The sequence below is a fragment of the Zonotrichia albicollis genome, chromosome 26 (genome assembly GCF_047830755.1).
Source record: "Zonotrichia albicollis isolate bZonAlb1 chromosome 26, bZonAlb1.hap1, whole genome shotgun sequence".
NCBI lineage: Eukaryota > Metazoa > Chordata > Aves > Passeriformes > Passerellidae > Zonotrichia > Zonotrichia albicollis.
Genome location: NC_133844.1, coordinates 6,096,283 through 6,115,586, shown reverse-complemented (window position 1 = coordinate 6,115,586; position 19,304 = coordinate 6,096,283). Strand labels below are relative to the sequence as shown.

Genomic DNA, 19,304 nt, shown 5'->3' with positions numbered 1-19,304 from the left:
CGGGACACCTTCCCTGCGCTCAGGGACAGCCTGGGACGCCCCGGGATAACCCTGGGGACACGGGACAGGCCGGGGATGCTGTCCCGGGATGCGTGGCCCCGTTTCGGGAGGGAATCCCCGTCCCCGCGGGTGCTCTGGGGACGGGGCTGAGCTCCCGGGCTGGAATTTCCCGGGATTTCCCGATCCGCGCCGTTTCACACCCGCCCTCGGCCGCGGTCTCACCTCCCACGGCGGAGCGGCGCCGTCTGCCCGGAGGATTCTCGGCTGCGGGAGGAGCGGGGAGCGCTCCCGGCTTCCACAGACAGCGAGTGCGGGGAGCGGCCAGTTCCCGGCGGGAATCCGCATTCCCGAATTTCTGCCCGCAGGAATTGCGGGAATTGACGGCGGGAATCAGAATTCCCGAATTCCTGCCCGTATTTGGTGGGAATTCTTAGTGGGAATCAGCATTCCCACGTTCCTGCCCGCAGGTGGCTGCAATTCCCGGTGGGAATCGGCATTCCTGAATTTCTGCCCGCAGGAATTGCAGGAATTCCCGGTGGGAATCAGAATTCCCAAATTTCTGCCCGCAGGTGCCGGGAACTCCTGGCTGGAATTGGCATTCCGAAATTTCTGCCCGCAGGAATTGCGGGAATACCGGGCGGGAATCGGCATTCCAGAATTTCTGCCCGCAGGAATTGCAGGAATTCCCGGTGGGAATCAGAATTCCCAAATTTCTGCCCGCAGGTGCCGGGAACTCCTGGCTGGAATTGGCATTCCGAAATTTCTGCCCGCAGGAATTGCGGGAATTCCCAGCAGGAATCGGCATTCCCGAATTTCTGCCCACAGGAATTGCGGGAATACCGGGCGGGAATCGGCATTCCCCAATTCCCGGTGGCATTCCCGCATTCCTGCCCGCAGGGGTCTTGGGCTCTGTGCCAGCGTCTCTGAGCCCCCTGGCAGGGGTTGTGCCAATCCAGGACAGACAGAGGGATGTCCTGAATTCCGACAGGATTGTACAGTTTCGTGTCCAAAAAAATGATTAAATGGATGATTTTTAACCCATCTGAGCTGTGGGTGCTGTCAGGGGACCCCAGAGGGGTGCTGAGCCCCCAAGGAGGGGACACTGCTGGCTGGGACACTGTAACGTGGTGACAAGCTGCCCAAAATACACCAAACTGCCCCCAAAGTGTGCCCAAACCAGGGCAGGACCCCCCCCTACCCCCACCACCACCCCGAATCTTCCCAATTTCCCCGCTTTCACACGTCTGAGAGATGATGACATCAGTAGTGACATCACTGAACCCTCCAGGACCGGCCACCCCCCAGGCTGTGCCCACATCAGGGCGGACCCACCAATTTGCCCATTCCCAGTGATTTTTGTCCCAGAGAATGTGACATCAGCAGTGACATCACAGAGAGCCCAGGGGCTGAGCACATCCCCCTAATTTGCTAATTTCCACTGATTATTGACACAGGGAGGAGATGATGCGGCAGTGACGTCACAGAGCCAATCACCAGGCACTTACACGCCGCGGGGATGACATCAGCAGTGACGTCATGCACCCCATAACACCCTCCTAGCTATTGAATTTTGTGGTTTTGACATAAGGGAATGATGTAGCAGTGATGTCACAGAGCCAATCACCAGGCACTTACACACCAAGGGGATGATGTCAGCAGCGATACCATACACCCAATAATATCTCCTAACTATTGAATTTCACTTGTTTTAATATGTGGGAATGATGTCAGCAGTGACATCATACAACCCATAACATCCTCCTAGCTATTGAATTTCGCTGGTTTTGATGTAAGGGAATGACGTCAGTGACAGCAGTGACATCACAAAACCGATTACCAGCCACTTCACACAGTACACAGATGACATCATCCACAACAGCTTTATATCTCTTCAATTTTTCTATTCTTGACACCATAGCTGTAAAAATGACGTCAGGGTGACGTCAGGACCCCCCGGCGGTCAGATGGGATTGTGCAATGTCGTAACGCAGGGCGCACACGTCACGCAGCCGCGTGCCACTCCCATTCATCATTTCCATGAACCGGAAGGATCGCCAAGATGTCCGCCGCGCCCGAACCTACTGCTGCGCCACTGCTCTCATGGTCACGGCGACATCACTGCCTTACTCAACTCTCCCCGATTATTCGTTTATTCCCTTTGGGCTGTTCTTTCTGTCCCTTTTGTTCCCGTTTTTTCCGCTCCGTACCGCCGCACGGCCGCCCTGCCGCGCTCTGCCGTCTGAAATTAGCTATGCTAATTTATGCGCACACACCACGCCCGCTCCGCCATCGGCTTTACGGCAAGCGAGGGGTTTTGCGACAGTTCGCGTGCGTGGTGCGGGTGGCGACAGCGCAGCCGTGACGGGACCGGGGGTGCTCGGGTGTCTGTGAGGGATCCTGGGGTGCTCGGGGATCTGTGAGGAGATTCCGGGGGTCTAAGAGGAGATCCCGGGGTGCTCGGGGGTCTCTGAGGGATCCCAGGGGTCTCTGAGAGATCCTGGGGTGCTCGGGGGAGTCTGTGAGGAGATCCCGGGTTGCGCGGGGGTCTCTGAGAGATCTTGGGGGTGCTCGGGGGTCTCTGAGGGGGTTCTGGGGGTGCTCAGGGGTCTCTGAGAGATCCTGGGGATCTCTGAGGGAGTCCCCCGGGTGCTCGGAGGTCTCTGAGGGGTCCCGGAGATCCGGGAGGTCTCTGGGGTGTCCCGGGGGTCTCTGAGGGAGTCCCCGCTCCCCTCCGAGCGCCGCTGCCCCCATCGATGTGTCCCTAACGGGGTTCAGGGGCGGGCCGGTCCCGCGGTTCCCGTGTGAGGCCATGGCCGGGAGCAGCACCACCCGCAGCCCGAGCCCGGAGCGGGGCCCCGGCGCTCCCTCAGCCGAGCAGGCGCTGCTGCAGGCCGGGCAGGCGCTGTGCGAGCGGCCCGGGGCGCTGCGGGAGCTGGGCGCGCTGCTGGAGGCGGCGGATCCCGCGGCTCTGGCCCGGCTGGCGGCAGCGCTGGGCGGGCTGGCGGCTCCGCCACGCCGGGAGCAGGACGGGGCCGAGCCGCCCGGCCGGGACACGGCGTTAGCGGCCGTGGCGGAGCGGGCGGAGCGCGTTGGCGCCGCGTTCCTGCTGCTCCTGCAGAAGCTGGAAGATGCCCGGAGCCAGGAGTCACCGGTGAAGCCCATCCCGAAACGGGTGCTGGGACACGCGTTCATCTTTGCTGTCACGCACAAAGAGGAGAGGCCCTGGACCACGGCGAGGAGTCGGGCGGTCGCTCAGGAGGTGCTGGAGCGGCTGCTCCGGACTGCGGGCTGCGGGTCCGTGGAGGAATTCCTGCAGGGAAAGGAGGGGGATGAGGATGGAAGATTCGGAGAGGTGATGGGGCTCCTGAAGCAGGAGTTAACCAAGTGAGTGAGGAGCAGAGTGGTTGGAGGGTCTCTATGGGAAGTACTGGGAAATTTGGCACTCGAGATGATAAGTGTGAAACCAGGAGTTTTCCAAATGGAATGTGTTGGGGGATGATTGTCAGGGTTTGCTGCCAGCTGAGAGCCTCAAGTGGAAGGAAAATGAGCCCTGTGAGTTCCCTGAGCTGTCCTGTCTCTCCAGAGACACCTGGAAGTGTAACCCAGCCTCCAAGGACGTGTTCTCCTGGTCCCTGCTCCGTGTCAGCCGGCCCTGGCTGTGCCCGCACCTGGAGCGGGTCCTGCCGCCCGCGCTGCTCCTCTCCGACGACTTCCAGGAGGAGAACAAAGTGCTGGGCGTGCGCTGCCTGCACCACATCGTCCTCAACGTGGTGAGCGAGGGAGGGGCAATCACGGGATGTCCTGAGCTGGGAGGGACCTACAGGGATCCGAGTCCCAGCCCTGGCCCTGCACAGATCCCCAGCAATCTCATCCATGAGCGTTTCCTGGAGCTCTGGCAACCTCGGGGCTGTGCCCGTTCCCTGGGCAGTGCCCAGCACCCTGTGGGGAAAGAACCTGTCCCCAAAATCCAGCCTGACACAGCTCCAGCTGTGGGTCAGGTTCCCAACTTCTCTTCCTGGTGAATGGCAGGGTTTAACCTCCATTTTCAGCAGTTCCTCAGACTCTGGGAAGGCCATGGCTGGGTTTAACCTGCAGTTCCTCACACTCCCCAGGCTTTGGGAAGTTTAACCTGCAGTTCCTCACACTCCTCAGGCTTTGGGAAGTTTAACCTGCAGTTCCTGCAGTTCCTCACACTCTCCAGGTTTTGGGAAAGCCATGACAGGGTTTAACCTGCATTTCCAGCAGTTCTCACACTCCCCAGACTCTGGGAAGGCCATGGCAGGGTTTAACCTGCATTTCCAGCAGTTCTCACACTCCCCAGACTCTGGGAAGGCCATGGCAGGGTTTAACCTGCAGTTCCTCACACTCCTCAGGCTTTGGGAAGTTTAACCTGCATTTCCAGCAGTTCCTCACTGGGTTTAGCTCCCTGTGCTGCCCAGGGGTGACATCCTGCTCTCTGTTGTTCAGCCAGGAGCGGATCTGTGCCAGTTCAACAGGGCCCAGGTGGTTTTCCACGCCCTCTACAACCACCTGTACTCACGGGAGGCTCCTCTCATCCAGGTAGGACAGGGCTGCCCTGGGTTGGTGGCACTTTTGGGGTTCCCTGGGGTGCAGGGAGCCCCTCAGGTTCAGGCAGGAGGATCTCAACCAGGAAATAGATTCCATGAAAACACCACAGAGGGAGGAGCTGTTCCCTCCTGCCCCATTCCAGGCGGGCAGGGAGCAGCTTTGAAGCCCTCAGCTCAGCCACGGGGTTGGGATTTGTTGTGTTTTGGAGCGAACACTGCTCAGAGTCCCCATTGTCCCCAAACCAGGCGGTGCTGCTGTGCCTGCTGGACCTGCTGCCCGTGCTGGAGCGGTGCCAGCGGCGCCAGGGCCATGCCAGGGCCAGCTCCCCCTGGGACCAGGTGCTGCAGCTGCTGCTGGCACACATGGAGGCCGAGCACCGGCTGGCGCTGCGCAGGGTGTACGCAGGGACACTGCCTGCCTTTGTCACCAGGTGAGACACAGGGGACACCTGCACACCTGTCTGAGGGGTGGGAGCTGCACTTTGGGCCGTGCTCACCTTCTGAGGGGTGGGAGCTGCACTTTGGGCCATACCTACATTCCTGAAGGGTGGGAGTTGCACTTTGGGCCCTGCACACTTTCCTGAGGGGTGGGAGTTGCACTTTGGGCCATACCCACATTCCTGAGGGGTGGGAGCTGCACTTTGGGCCGTGCCCACCTTCCTGAGGGATGGGAGCTGCACTTTGGGCCCTGCCCAACTTCCTGAGGGATGGGAGCTGCACTTTGGGCCGTGCTCACCTTCCTGAGGGGTGGGAGCTGCACTTTGGGCCCTGCACACCGTCCTGAGGGGTGGGAGCTGCACTTTGGGCTGTGCTCACCCTCCTGAGGGGTGGCAGTTGCACTTTGGGCCATACCCACATTCCTGAGGGGTGGGAGCTGCACTTTGGGCCCTGCCCACCCTCCTGAGGGATGGGAGCACAGGGATGGGACCTGGGCTTGGTATCCAAGGGTTGGCTCCCTCCTCAGGCTGTTTTTGGGGTCCAAGGGATCTGTCCTCCCCCCTTGGTGTGTGTTTGGGATCCAGGGGATTCATCCTCCCTCCATGATTTTGGGATCCAGGGAATCTGTCCTCTCTCCTCAGGGTGTGTTTTTGGGGTCCAAGGGATCTATATCATCCCTCCTCAGAGTATTTTTAGGATCCAGGGGATCCTAAACACCCCTGGTGGATCCTAAACACAGCTCAGGATGTGTTTTTGGGATCCAAGGGATCTCATCTCTCTCCATGTTTTTGGGATCCGAGGGATTTATCCTCCTTCCTCAGGGTGTATTTTTGGGATCCAAGGCTATGCTTTCTCCTCAGGGTGTGTTTTTGAGCTCCAGGGGATCTATCTTGCCCTTCAAAATGTGGTTTTGTGATCCAGGGGATCTATCCTCTCCATGTTTTTGGCATCCAGGAGATCTGTCCTCCCCCCTCAGAGTATTTTTGGAATCCAGGGGATCTATCCTCCTCACTTAGGGATAGCAGAGTATAAAATCCCTGTTTTATATATAGTGTATATATATATATAGTATAAATATATATAGTATAAAATAATATATAATATTTTATATAAATATTATATATAATATATATTTATATATATTATATAATACTATATATTTATATTATATATTTATATATTATATAAATATATTTTATATATTATAAAATATATTAATAATGTATTTTAATATGCTATTATATAATAATTATTATATAATAAAATATATTAATTATATATATTATATATAAATATATTTATATATACTTTATATATACCTATATATATTTATATATATATTTTATATATACATTTTATATATACTTATATATATTTATATATATATTTTATATATATATACTTTATATATATATAGTATATATATTTTATATTTATAGTGTATATATATATATATATATATGTATAGTATAAAATCCCTGTTTTTTGGGAATCCAGGGGTATACTTTCTCTTCAGGCTGTTTTTGGGATTATGGGGATCTATCCCCCCCCTCAGGGTGTGTTTGTGCTCCCAGACTCGGCATCCTCATCGTGAGGCACCTGAAGAGGCTGGAACGAGTCATCCTGGGCTACCTGGAGGTGTCTGATGGCCCTGGGGAAGAGGCCAGGCTGGCAATGCTGCAAACCCTGCAGTGCACCATGGAGCACGCCTGGCCCAGGTACAGAGCAGCTCTCTGGCATGGATGGCTCATTGCTGTCCTGAAAGTTCCCACTTTGAAACCCAAAGTTACTTTTTCTTGAGGAAAAGTCCTGAAATCATTTCATCCCTGTCCTGACATGAATGGCTCATTCCTATCCTGAAAGTTCCCACTTTAAGGCCCAAAGTTACTTTTTCTTGAGAAAAAGCCTTGAAATCATTTCATTCCTGTCATTACATGAATGGTTCATTGCTATCATGAATATTCCCACTTTAAAACCTGAGGTTACTTTTTCTTGAGAAAAAGCCCTGAAATTATTTCATCCCTGTCCTGACATTAATGTTTCATTCTTATCCTGAATCTTCCCACTTAAATGAGAAAAAGCCCTGAAATAATTTCATTCCTGTCCTGGCATGAATGGTTCATTCCTATATTCCCACTTTAAAACCTGAGGTTACTTTTTCTTGAGAAAAAGCCCTGAAATAATTTCATTCCTGTCATTACATGAATGTTTCATGCCTATCCTGAATATTCCCACCTTAAGACCCAAAGTTATTTTTTCTTGAGAAAAAGCCTTGAAATCATTTCATTCCTGTCATTACATGAATGGTTCATTGCTATCCTGAATATTCCCACCATAAGACCCAAAGTTATTTTTTTCTTGAGAAAAAGCCCTGAAATAATTTCATCCCTGTCCTGACATTAATGTTTCATTCTTATCCTGAATCTTCCCACTTTAATGAGGAAAAGCCCTGAAATAATTTCATCCCTGTCCTGACATTAATGTTTCATTCCTATATTCCCACTTTAAGACCCAAACTTACTTTTTCTTGAGAAAAAGCCCTGAAATCCTAAGGGAAATTTGTCCCACTGGCATTATTGAAAAACCTGGCTCCAAACTTAAACTGGGCCCTCATTTTGTCCAAACTTGTGCATAAGTTAAACCAGCATGGAGTGAATAAACCCTGTGCTGTGGTTGGGCAGTGCCAGCATCCCCAGTTCCTGCCAGTCTGGGGCTGTCCTGGCAGCCATCCTGTGCTGTCCCTGCCTGGGCAGGGTTGGCATGGGCTGTTTCCCCTGCAGGATGCCCTGCAGGCTCCCCGTGCTGCTCAAGGCCCTGCTGAGGCTGCTCTGGGACGTTCACAGCGAGCGGGGCCCGACCCCCGAGCCCGTCAGGGCTGCCCTGCTGCAGGAGGGCACACAGTGCCTGATCCTGCTGGACCGCTGCTGCCAGGGCCAGGTCAAGGTGGGTCAGGGATCCCTGGGGCTGCCAGGGCCATGGCAAGGTGGGTCAGGGATCCCTGGGGCTGCCAGGGCCATGGCAAGGTGGGTCAGGGGTGCCAGGGCCAGGTCAAGGTGGGTCAGGGATCCCTGGGGCTGCCAGGGCCATGGCAAGGTGGGTCAGGGGTGCCAGGGCCATGGCAAGGTGGGTCAGGGATCCCTGGGGCTGCCAGGGCCATGGCAAGGTGGGTCAGGGGTGCCAGGGCCACGTCAAGGTGGGTCAGGGGTGCCAGGGGGTGCCAGGGCCAGGTCAAGGTGGGTCAGGGGTGCCAGGGGGTGCCAGGGCCTGGTCAAGGTGGGTGAGGGTTCTCTGGGGGTGCCAGGGCCAGGTCAGGGTGGGTCAGGGATCTCTGGGGGTGCCAGGGCCAGGTCAAGGTGAGCCAGGGATCCCTGGGGGTGCCAGGGTAAGGTGAAGATGAATCAGGGATCCCTGGGGGTGCCAGGGCCATGGCAAGGTGGGTCAGGGGTGCCAGGGCCATGGCAAGGTGAGTGAGGGTTCTCTGGAGCTGCCAGGGGCAGGTCAAGGTGGGTCAGGGATGCCTGGGGGTGCCAGGGCCAGGTCAAGGTGGGTCAGGGCCCCTTGGTGGCTGTCAGGGCCAGGTCAAGGTGGGTGAGGGTTCTCTGGGGGTTCCCAGGGTCCCTGGGGCTGCCAGGGCCAGGTCCAGGTGGGTCAGGGTTCTCTGGGGGTGCCAGGGCCATGGCAAGGTGAGCCAGGGATCCCTGGGGGCTGCTGGGGACAGGTCAAGGTGGGTCAGGGATCCCTGAGGGTGCCAGGGGCAGGTCAAGGTGAGCCAGGGCCCTTTGGTGACTGCCAAGGCTCCTTGGGGGCTACCAGGGCCAGGTGAAAATGAATCAGGGCTCCCTGGGGGCTGTCAGAGCTCCTTGGTGGCTGCCAGGGTTCCTTGGTGGCTCTCAGGGCTCCCTGGTGGCTGCCAGAGCTCTGCTGGCTGCCAGGGCTGGGTGAAGGTGAGTCAGGACTCTCTGCTGGCTCCCAGGGCTCCTTAGTGGCTGCCAGGGTCCCTTGGTGGCTCTCAGGGCCAGGTCAAGGTGAGTCAGGGCTCCTTAGTGGCTCTCAGGGCTCCCTGGTGGCTGCCAGGCCCCTCTCCCCCCTGAGCCCAGCAGGATTTTGGATGCCCCCTCCCCAGTGCTGAGTGACTCGGTGGCTGTTGGTGGGCTCAGTGTCACCTGGGCAGGGTGGGTGGCACCATCAGTGTCACAGGGCACTGCCATGCTGCTCTGCTCCCTGCAGGTGCTGCTGGCAGGGCTGCACAGCAGCTGTGAGGAGAAGAGGCTGCAGGAGTGCTTCAGGAAGGTGCAGGAGAGCTCCTGACACTGCTCAGCCCCTTTGGTACAATAAAATTGTTGTGTTTATTTAAAGTTCTGTCGTTCTTGTCCCATGCCCACCTTCCTGAGGGGGTGGGAGCACAGGAATGGGCCCTGGGCTTGGTATCCAAGGGTTGGCTCGGGCACTGTGCCAGGGCACTGGCAGCACTGCTCTGCTCCTCTCAGGAGAGCTCCTGAGGTGCCTGAGAGCACCTGACACCGCTCAGCCCCTTTTGTACAATAAAAATATTGTGTTTATTTAAAGTTCTGTCGCTCTTGTCCCACCTCAGCCCTACACCAGAGGGGACAGGGGCACCTGGGGCTGTGCCCACCTTCCCCAGGGGTGGGAGCTGCACCTGGGGCTGTGCCCACCTTCCCAAGGGGGGACAGGGGCACCTGGGGCTGTGCCCACCTGCCTGAGGGGGTGAGCACAGGGATGGGCCCTGGGTTTGGCATCCAAGTGTTGGCTCGGGCACTGTGCCAGGGCACTGCAATGCTGCTCTGCTCCCTGCAGGTACAGGACAGCACCTGAGGTGCCTGACACTGCTCAGCCCCTTTTGTACAATAAAATTCTTGTTTTTATTTAAAGTTCTGTCGTTCTTCTCCCACCTGTGAGCCCCACACCTCCCCCAGGCACAGCTGAGCTTTCAGGGAGCAGCAGAGCCCCCCAGGCCAGGGCCCTTCCTGGGCTCAGCTTTTTGGGGTTGCAGGGGAGGTGGGAGATGTTCCTTTGAGCGTTGTACAAACTCACTGCAAGTGCCTGGGCTCGGGACACAAACCCCAGAAAATGCATGGAGTATCAAAGCAGGGTCCTGTGAGGGGTGGAGGTGGGTGACAGATGCTGGAGTCACCCTCTGGTGGCACCTCTGGAGTTCAGTCAGTACAAAATGGCACCAGGAGGGCTCAGGCTGCTTTTGTCTTGGCGCTGGGCTCTGTCTCCTCCTCGTACTCGATCTCGATGTGGGGACGTTTTCTCCTGGCTGGGCCCTTCAGGGGTGTTTTCCCTTTAGATTTGGAGTGGGAGGCTTTCTCCTCTTCTTCCTCCTCCTCTTCCTGCTCCTCTTCACTGCTTGTCTCCAGCTTATCCATGTCCTGAGGAAGAATTGAGTGATGTCAGGGCGGGTTGTGTAACTAAACCTCCTCTTTTCCCCAAAATCACCTTGTTATGATCCCACTTGGATCTGGGCTGGGCTCCCACTGCACAATTCTCTTCCAGAGCTGATTTTGCTGCCTCTGACCCTTCCCCAGAGGCACCCAGGGGTGGAGGTGCCCCTGCAGCTCAGCCTCAGTTGGCACCGGGTGCTTCACCCACCTCAAAGTCGCTGAGCTCGCTGTCCTCTGCCTCCACAAACTCCCTCTTATCCACGTCCTGCAAGGAACACAGGCAGGGACTGAGCACGGCAGTGCCACGGAAGAGCCACCCAAAGGTTTTTCTGAGCTGTTCTGAGTTGTTCTCAGCCCAGCTCAGCACCAGGAAGCTTTACCTCATCATCATCCTCATCTTCTTCCCTCTCAGCATCTGACTCGCTCTCGCTCTCTGCATCTTGCTGCTGCAGGGCCTTGTCAAAGGCGTGGATGGGGAAGTTGTAGATGTCTCCATACTGAAAGGAAAATTGGGATTTGCCATGAGCCACAGCAGGAGGAAGATGGATTTTGGGCTGGGGGGGCACTGACAGCCTGATGGGGCAGCGTCAGACTGAGGAGTGGATCAGCCCCTTCTATTCCAGCTCTGAGCCCACGCTCCTGCACAGAGCAGGAGGGGAACCCCTGCATTTTGGGGAGCCCTCGTGTTTTGGGGAGCCCTGTGCACAAGAGGGGAGTCTTCATGTTTTGGGGCTCCCTGTTTTTTGTGGAGCCCTCATGTTTTGGGGCTCAAGCAGGAGGACAACCCTCATGTTTGGGGCTCCCTGTGCACAGGCAGGGAGGGAGTCCTTGTGTTTTGAAATGGGCTCCCCATGTTTTGGGGAGCCCTGTGCACAAGAGGGGAGTCTTCATGTTTTGGGGTTCCCTGTGTTTTGGGGAGCCCTCGTGTTTTGGGGCTCCCTCGTGTTTTGGGGCTCCCTGTGCACAGGACAGGAGGGGAGCCCTCCTGTTTTGGGGTTCCCTGTGTTTGGGGTTCCCTGTGTTTGGGATTCCCTGTGTTTGGGGCTCCCTGTGCACAGAACTGGAGGGCAGCCCTTGTGTTTTGGGGCTCCCTGTGTTTGGGGTTCCCTGTGTTTGGGGTTCCCTGTGTTTTGGGGTTCCCTGTGTTTGGGGCTCCCTGTGTTTGGGGTTCCCTGTGTTTGGGGCTCCCTGTGTTTGGGATTCCCTGTGTTTGGGGTTCCCTGTGTTTGGGGTTCCCTGTGTTTTGGGGTTCCCTGTGTTTGGGGCTCCCTGTGTTTGGGGTTCCCTGTGTTTGGGGCTCCCTGTATTTTGGGGTTCCCTGTATTTTGGGGTTCCCTGTGTTTGGGATTCCCTGTGTTTGAGGTTCCCTGTTTTGGGATTCCCTGTATTTTGGGATTCCCTGTGTTTTGGGGTTCCCTGTGTTTAGGGCTCCCTGTGTTTGGGGCTCCCTGTATTTTGGGGTTCCCCATGTTTAGGGCTCCCTGTATTTTGGGATTCCCTGTCTTTGGGATTCCCTGTGTTTGGGGCTCCCTGTGTTTGGGGTTCCCTGTGTTTTGGGGCTCCCTGTGCACAGAACAGGAGGGCAGCCTTTGTGTTTCAGGGGTCCCTGTGTTTGGGGCTCCCTGTGTTTGGGGTTCCCTGTGTTTGGGGTTCCCTGTGTTTGGGGTTCCCTGTGTTTGGGGCTCCCTGTGTTTGGGATTCCCTGTGTTTTGGAGCTCCCTGTGTTTGGGGAGCAGGCAGCCCCATTCCCCAGGGCAGCTCCCACTGTGAGCCCTCACCGTGTCCTGCTTGAGCCTTTCCAGCAGCTCCTTCTCGATGGCGTTGTCCAGCTGGGCAGCGATCAGGGCTTTCTCCTGGGGAGCACAGAGCAGCTGGCTGAGCCCCGGGGGCAGAGGGGACAGCAGCAGGGACACGAGGTGACACGGGGGCAGTGGCACAAGGTGGCACAGGGCACAGGAGGTGACACGGGGGCAGTGGCACAAGGTGGCACAGGGCACAGGAGGTGGCACAGGGCACAGGAGGTGACACAGGGGCAGTGGCACAAGGTGGCACAGGGCACAGGAGGTGACACGGGGGCAGTGGCACAAGGTGGCACAGGGCACAGGAGGTGACACGGGGGCAGTGGCACAAGGTGGCACAGGGCACAGGAGGTGGCACGGGGGCAGTGGCACAAGGTGACACAGGGCACAGGAGGTGACACGGGGGCAGTGGCACAAGGTGACACAGGGCACAGGAGGTGGCACAGGGGCAGTGGCACAAGGTGGCACAGGGCACAGGAGGTGGCACAGGGCACAGGAGGTGGCACAGGGGCAGTGACACGGGGCACTCGTTACCTCCCGCCTGTTCTCGCGCCGCTCGATCTTCCTGCGCAGCGGGACGAGCTTCCTCCTGCAGGGAACAGGGAATGTCACAGCCCTGGCAGGCAGCTCCAGGCAGCAGCTGCACATTCCAAACCTCCTGAGGTGTGGGTGCCTCAGGAGAAGGAAGATCTAAAGGATGGGGAAGGGTCTGGAGGGGCCACAGGAGGAGCAGCTCTGTGTGACAGGGAATGGCTGGAGCTGGGGCAGGGCAGGGTCAGGGTGGATTTTAGGGGAAGATTCTTCCCCCAGAGGGTGCTGGGCACTGCCCTGAGGCTGCCAGAGCTGGACACTGCTCCCAGGGATGCACAGGTGGGGTCAGTGCAGGGTAAGGAGTTGGGATCAATGTCCCCTGTGGTTCCCTTCCAGCTCAGGACAATCCCTCAGTGCATTTCTACACTGCAAGTGCATTTATGCACTGCATTTCTGCAGCCAGGGATGCACAGGTGGAGTCTGTGCAAGGCCAGGAGTTTGGATCAGTGATCCCTGAGGGTCCCTCCAGCTCAGGACATCCCTCAGTGCATTTCTACACTGCATTTCTGCAGCCAAGGATGCATAGATGGGGTTGTTTGGGGCCTTGTGGGTCCCTCGAGCTCAGGACATCCCTCAGTGCATTTCTACACTGCATTCCTGCAGCCAGGGATGCACAGGTGGAGTCTGTGCAAGGCCAGGAGTTGGGATCAGTGATCCCTGAGGGTCCCTCCAGCTCAGGACATCCCTCAGTGCATTTCTACACTACATCCCTGCGGCTCATCCATGTCAGCTCCATCTAAACCCCTCATGAAAACAGGACCAGCTCCATGTCCCCAGCAGCACCAGCAGCTCAGGAGAGGCTCCAGAAGCCACCAGAGGTCACTGCCATGGTCACCCCTGTGTCCCTTACTGTCTCTTGAGGGTCAGCTTGCGGATGCGGATCAGGTACTGCGTGATCTTGGTGAATCTCTGCTTGCACTTGTGCCGGATGAAGCGGGGCCAGTAGATGAGGTTCTCGTCGATCTCCTCCAGAGCCTTCTCGTAGTTCTTGCTCAGCAGCACCTGCAGGGACAGGGGAAGGGCTGGGTGACAGAGCAGGACACAAAAGGGACATTTGGTGTCAGGTTTTCGGCTGTTTGAAGGGCCTGGAAAGGCCCGGAGTGGCCTTGGGGCAGCCCGCGTATCGAAGGACGAGAAGAGGCTTCAGTTCTTCTTTCGGTTTTTATGTTTATTAATTGTTTATCTAAAAGATTTTCTCTCGGCCCGACAGAGCTCTGCTCAGCAGCCAGCCATGAGCACACTCCCCTACCTCCGGGCGGTCACCTATCTTTATACCCAAAGTTACGTGTACAATATTTATCATTTTTCCCCAATACCATTTATTCTTATTACCCGGTGCACTTTCAGTAATAACCAATCCAAAAGTGCCACCATCACCAAAGAAGATGGAGGAGAAGAAGAAGAAGAAGAAGGACAGGACACGCCCCAATTCCTCCATCTTACTCCTCTAAACCCCCCTGTACATAAATCCTAAACCCTGTGTCTCACCCTCTAATTAACTTATCCCTTCATCATTCACCCCGGTGAAGCCCTCATCCTTGTCGTCTCCTGTGTAGGGTCAAAGTCCAGCCACCAGACACTTCTGGCAACATCCCAGGACTCCCGGGCCCCCCAAGGGTGGTCTCGGTGGCTCAGCACCTCAGGACTGAGATCCTGAGATCCGACAATTTGGGAGGGGCTGCATGGCCCCCAGAGTCACGGAATCATTAAGGAAAAGCCCTCCAAGGTGGTGCCCATCTTGTCCCCATCCCCGAGCACTCAGTGCCACCTCCAGGTTTGGGGATTCCAAACCTCTCTGGGCAGCTCCGAGGCCTGAGCAGCCTTTCCATGGGGAAATTCCTGCTGCTGTCCACCCTGTCCCTGCCCTGGAAGCAGGGCTGCTGTCCCTGCCGTGTCCCTGAGCTCACCCGCTCCCAGAGGCGCCGCGGAAACGCCGCCCGCTCGATGGTCTTCATGTAGAGGTAACAGCGACCTGGGAACAACAGGGAAGGTGGAAAAATGTGTATTTTATCATTGGCTTTTCACAAATATTCAAATGGATATGTTGTGTTGTGTTAGAATATTTTATGTGTTGTGACAAATATTCAAATGAATATTTTATGTGTTGTATTAATTTGCTTAAGTACTGTGTTAAATATGGCTTTAGGTTATAACATAATGTTAAAATAGAAACTATGCTATATAAGATACTTTTTAAAGAAAGGACTTGCACTGAGATAGCAGCCACAGGACACCTAAATCTTTCAGAGAAAGAGAATTTAGTGCTCCATTATCAGAAGAAATTAACTTATTCCTGCCTTGCTCAGCCCTGGAAAGGCCATCAGGATTAAGGGGAAGGATTCTGAGCAGACAGAATCCTGTGTTTGAATGGAATTTATGCATCATGGATGAGGTGTATGAATATGCAACAGGCTGTTGTTTTTAAGGGTTAATCCTCTGTTAACGTGGGTACTCTTTTATGGGGTTATTTTGCCCAGAAAGAGGTACCCGGACATCCATAACTCTTTGTCTCTATTGTCTCATATTGTCCTATTTCAAATTGTCCAAATTATTATTACTCCAATTATATTACTATTTTTACAACCATTTTATTACTATCAAACTTAGAAAATTTTAAAAACAAGTGATTGGCGTTTTTCACAGGGAACAAACCCCCTGAGCCCCTCCCCAGAGCTGCCCTCAGGCAGCACCACCCACCCCTGTCTGCCCACTGCACCCCAGACCCATCAAGACTGGAAAAACCTTCCAAGATCAAACCCAACCTTTGATCCCCAGTGCCACATCCCGGCATTCCCACAGCACCTGGTTACAGACATCTTTTTATGAAAATCCTTTCCTTAGGATTTTTCCTCCTGAGAAGCTGAGAGGCCTCAGGGACAAAAAATAAACAATGGTTATCTGCTGCTGTGGAATGCAACAGGTGCATCTGTGATTGGTCTCATGGGGTTGTTTCTAATTAATGGCCAATCACAGTCAGCTGGCTCAGACAGAGAATCCGTGATACAAGCTTTTGTTATTCATTCCTTCTTTTTTCTATTCTTAGCCAGCCTTCTGATGAAATCCTTTCTTCTATTCTTTTAGTATAGTTTTAATGTAATATATATCATAAAATAATAAATTAAGCCTTCTGAAACATGGAGTCAGATCCTCATCTCTTCCCTCAACACAAGACCCCTGTGAACATGGTCACAGCACCTCAAGGATTGGGGACTCCAAACCCCCCTGGGGCCCCTTTCTAAGGCCTGATCCCTTATCCAAGCAGGAATCCCTGCTCCCTTTCCCTGCAGGAATCCCTGATCCCTTTTCCAAGCAGGAATCCCTGCTCCCTTTCCCTGCTCCCACCTTTCTCCTCCCGGACCGTGGCGTACTGGCTGTTGGCCAGCGGGCAGGAGGAGCGGTTGCACAGCCCTGTCAGGTTGTACTCGTTCCTGCAGAAATTCTGTGTTTTGGTGCTGCAAAAAACCAAAAAAATGGGACAGGGAATTAATGAGAGGTGGACAGGAAGATCCCACAGCTCCCACAGCTCACCCCATGCTCTGTGACTGTTACATGTTGTGGCACAGAGGCGACACCTTAGAGGATGTCCCCGCTGGATCCCCCAAAGCCCCCAGCCCACCGTGTCCCCCAGACTCACGTCATCTTGTAGGAGCAGAACTGCCTGTTCCCCAGCATGCTCCAGACAACCTGCAGGGGACACAAACAGCAGGTGACACATCTCACCTGCATGTCCCCACTGGCTGTGGCAGCTCTTGGACACCCCACAAACATTGGGGTTTGCTCGGTGTCCCTGGCACGGAGAGCACGCAGACACAGCACGAGTGCTGCTGCCAAGTCCCCATTCACACCCCTGGTGCCCCGGTCCCCTCAGAGTCGCATGGGGACACACAAGGGACCCACGGTCCCCTCAGAGTCGCATGGGGACACACAGGGGACCCCCGGTGCCCTCAGAACCACAGCCGCGCTGGGGACACGCAAGGGACCCACGGTCCCCTCAGAGCCACAGCCGCGCTGGGGACACACAGGGGACTCCCGGTGCCCCGGAGCCACAGCCGTGGTGGGGACACACAGGGGATCCCCAGTCCCCTCAGAGCCGCACTGGGCATACACAAGGGACCCCCGGTCCCCCCGAGCTACAGCCGCGTTGCGGGCACACAGGGGACCCCCGGTGCCCCGGTCCCCTCAGAGCCCCGCTGGGGACACACACGGGACCCACGGCCACGTGAGGCGGGCCCGGCCGCGGAGAAGGCTTTGGACACGGGGCCGAAAGAACGGTGAGACTCACATCGTCGGAATGCATGGTGGCGGTGACAGAGATGGCACAGACGGCGGTGACGGCGGTGACGGAGGTGACCGCGGTGGCGGTGACAGCGGGCACTGACGGTGCTGACGGTACCGGCCGCGCGGTCTAGGGCGCCGCCATTACAGGAAAGGGCGGAGCGCGCGAAGTCTCGCGAGAGCGGCGGCCCTGAGGGAGGGGAAGAGGGCGGGAAGGAGGGCGGGAGCGCTGTCATGGCGACCGCGTCCCCTCAGGGCCGAGAGCCCCGAAAGCCTCGCTCAAACAGGCGCTGAGGCACCCTCAGCAATGTTCGGGTAGTTTAAATCTACTCTCTGGGGCTGTGGGAGAAAAAGCAGATTCCCTGCCATTCCCTCAGAGGAAGACGCCATCCTTCATGCAGGACACGGAGATTTACTGCAGGGAGGGGGAATAAATCCTAAATATATTCACCTTTCCTCCGATATGGAGGGGCTTGGCAGCTGGCCTGCAAGCAAAGCTGAGTTAATGGAAGAAGTTAATTTCTTCTGATAATGGAGCAATAAATGCATTTTCTCTGAAAGATTCAGGTGTCCTGTGGCTGCTATCTGGTGCAAGTACCACATTCCTCCATTTAAAAAATATCCCATGTACATAGTTCCTATTTTAACTACAAAAGTTCCATTTAAACCACAAAACTACATTTATCATCCTAGTAAAATGTTAACACAGCACTAATAATCAATACAGATAGTAAATATCTGCACAGAGCAATTTAATCTGCACTTTTCACAGCAGGGCAGCAGCACCATCTGCTGAGGGAGAGTGGAGCTGTCACTGCCATTTTTTGTGGAAAAATCCTCTTTGGAAAGCTGAGAAGCCTCAGAGAAAAATGAAAACAATAATTATCTGATTGCTTCTCCTGTGTTTTGCTGCTTTGGAATGTGGCTTTGGAATGTTGGAGATTGTTTCTCCAACAGGTGAATCGTTTTTCGTTAATGATCAACCATGGTCAGGCTGTGTCAGGGCTCTGGAGAAAGTCAATAGTTTTCATTATTATCTTTTAGCCTTCTGTCTGTATCCTTTCTCTATTCTTTAGTATAGCATAATTAATATATTATAATGTAATATAATATAATGTAAGATAAGATAATACCTGTGGGGGTCTGAATATATGTTGTATTGTAAGACCTGTGTGGGTCCGAGTTGCTCCAAACGAGCCGCAGCTGTGGGTCCTTAGTTGGGCAGCAGCTGTAGCTCATGAAGGTAACTGAGATAAATAGGGGTGGGTTGAGAGCCCAGGAGGAGCCCCTGAGAAGACAGGAAGGACTGTGCTGCAGAGAATGGAGAAGAGCCCCAGCAGAGAGGCAAGAACAACACTGCAGCAAAGATTACAACAACTGGTGACCCCGTGTGATGAAGAACACACAACCAAACATTGAAAGAAGGTATGGAATCCCCCGGACAGCCGAGAGCTGTGGCAGCCTGAGAGCTGGGACTTTGGAATATCAGCCAGAGAGCTGGGACTATAGAAGATAGGACAGCTGAGAGCTGTGGCAGCCTGAGAGCTGGGACTGTAGAATATAATATGGCCTTTGAATTAAGGAGCTGTAGCAGCAGAAAGCTGTAAGAATATGGCCTTTAAGGAAAAGAGCCTTGGAACATCTAAAGACAGCTGAGAGCTGGGACTGTATGTATATTGTCATTGTATAATTGTTAAAAGAAAAGGGGGGAAATGTGGGGGTCTGAAATTAGGGGATCAGCAGAAGTTGTAAATGTCCCCAGAAGATCTAGTCCTTTTGGTTTTTCGTCACTCTCAAGACTCACTAGAGGCTTTCCAGCTTCCTCAGGCACTGTAATTAAATCAGCAACAGGCCCAGGTTGAGATGGAGCTGTGATGATACTCTTACTTAATTCAATAGTGCCATCATAGTACCGTGGTTTGCTTGGACTGTCTGTCAACAGAGGGTCAAGCTTCAAATACAGCTGTCTCCTCCAGGCTGATTCTTTGAATGATGAAGGCCCAAACTGTTCCAGATAGTTGTCTAGGACCATTCCAAACTCTTCTGCTGATAGTCTGAAGAGCTCTTCAAGTTCAGCAACAGCTGTCTCATCTGCTGTGCCTTCAATTCCAGGGCAACTACGTTTAATTTCTTCTGCAGACGTTGACTTTTTTCCGCTGTCAGTAGAGACCAAATTATCTTGAGAGGAAGCAACCTTAGCTGGAGATCTTTTAGATGGGCTCATTTGC

The 19,304-nt window shown here is 54.6% G+C and overlaps 2 protein-coding genes and 1 non-coding gene across 3 annotated transcripts; 1 reads left to right on the top strand and 2 right to left on the bottom strand.

The window, feature by feature from the left end:
- Window positions 1-1,958: 1,958 nt before the first annotated feature.
- LOC113460790 (small nucleolar RNA U13) lies at window positions 1,959-2,052 on the bottom strand. The gene has a single exon (XR_003382625.2). It is a non-coding gene; the product is annotated as a small nucleolar RNA U13 (small nucleolar RNA).
- Window positions 2,053-2,089: 37 nt separating this feature from the next.
- On the top strand, window positions 2,090-9,361 carry TTI2 (TELO2 interacting protein 2). The gene is made up of 7 exons (XM_074559142.1): window positions 2,090-3,384; window positions 3,584-3,770; window positions 4,468-4,560; window positions 4,815-4,999; window positions 6,581-6,724; window positions 7,787-7,949; window positions 9,234-9,361. The coding sequence occupies exons 1-7, from the start codon at window positions 2,810-2,812 to the stop codon at window positions 9,312-9,314; spliced, it is 1,428 nt and encodes a 475-aa protein (XP_074415243.1). The 5' UTR covers window positions 2,090-2,809; the 3' UTR covers window positions 9,315-9,361.
- Window positions 9,362-9,416: 55 nt separating this feature from the next.
- Window positions 9,417-17,253, bottom strand: MAK16 (MAK16 homolog). Its single transcript, XM_074559143.1, has 10 exons — window positions 17,084-17,253; window positions 16,436-16,485; window positions 16,144-16,253; window positions 14,709-14,773; window positions 13,652-13,803; window positions 12,745-12,799; window positions 12,190-12,264; window positions 10,792-10,908; window positions 10,620-10,676; window positions 9,417-10,399 (listed from the first exon to the last, which is right to left on the bottom strand). Exons 1-10 carry the CDS (start codon window positions 17,096-17,098, stop codon window positions 10,211-10,213), a joined length of 885 nt encoding a protein of 294 aa, XP_074415244.1. The 5' UTR covers window positions 17,099-17,253; the 3' UTR covers window positions 9,417-10,210.
- Between the last annotated feature and the right edge of the window lie 2,051 nt (window positions 17,254-19,304).

Coding starts and splice junctions, on each gene's coding strand:
- TTI2 (XM_074559142.1), top strand. CDS start 2,810: ATGGCCGGGAGCAGCACCACCCGCAGCCCGAGCCCGGAGCGGGGCCCC. Junction 6,725..7,786: donor ATGGAGCACGCCTGGCCCAG/GTACAGAGCAGC, acceptor TTTCCCCTGCAG/GATGCCCTGCAGGCTCCCCG. Junction 7,950..9,233: donor GCTGCCAGGGCCAGGTCAAG/GTGGGTCAGGGA, acceptor TGCTCCCTGCAG/GTGCTGCTGGCAGGGCTGCA.
- MAK16 (XM_074559143.1), bottom strand. Junction 16,254..16,435: donor TTCTGCTCCTACAAGATGAC/GTGAGTCTGGGG, acceptor GGTTTTTTGCAG/CACCAAAACACAGAATTTCT. Junction 12,800..13,651: donor AAGCTGACCCTCAAGAGACA/GTAAGGGACACA, acceptor TGTTCCCTGCAG/GAGGAAGCTCGTCCCGCTGC.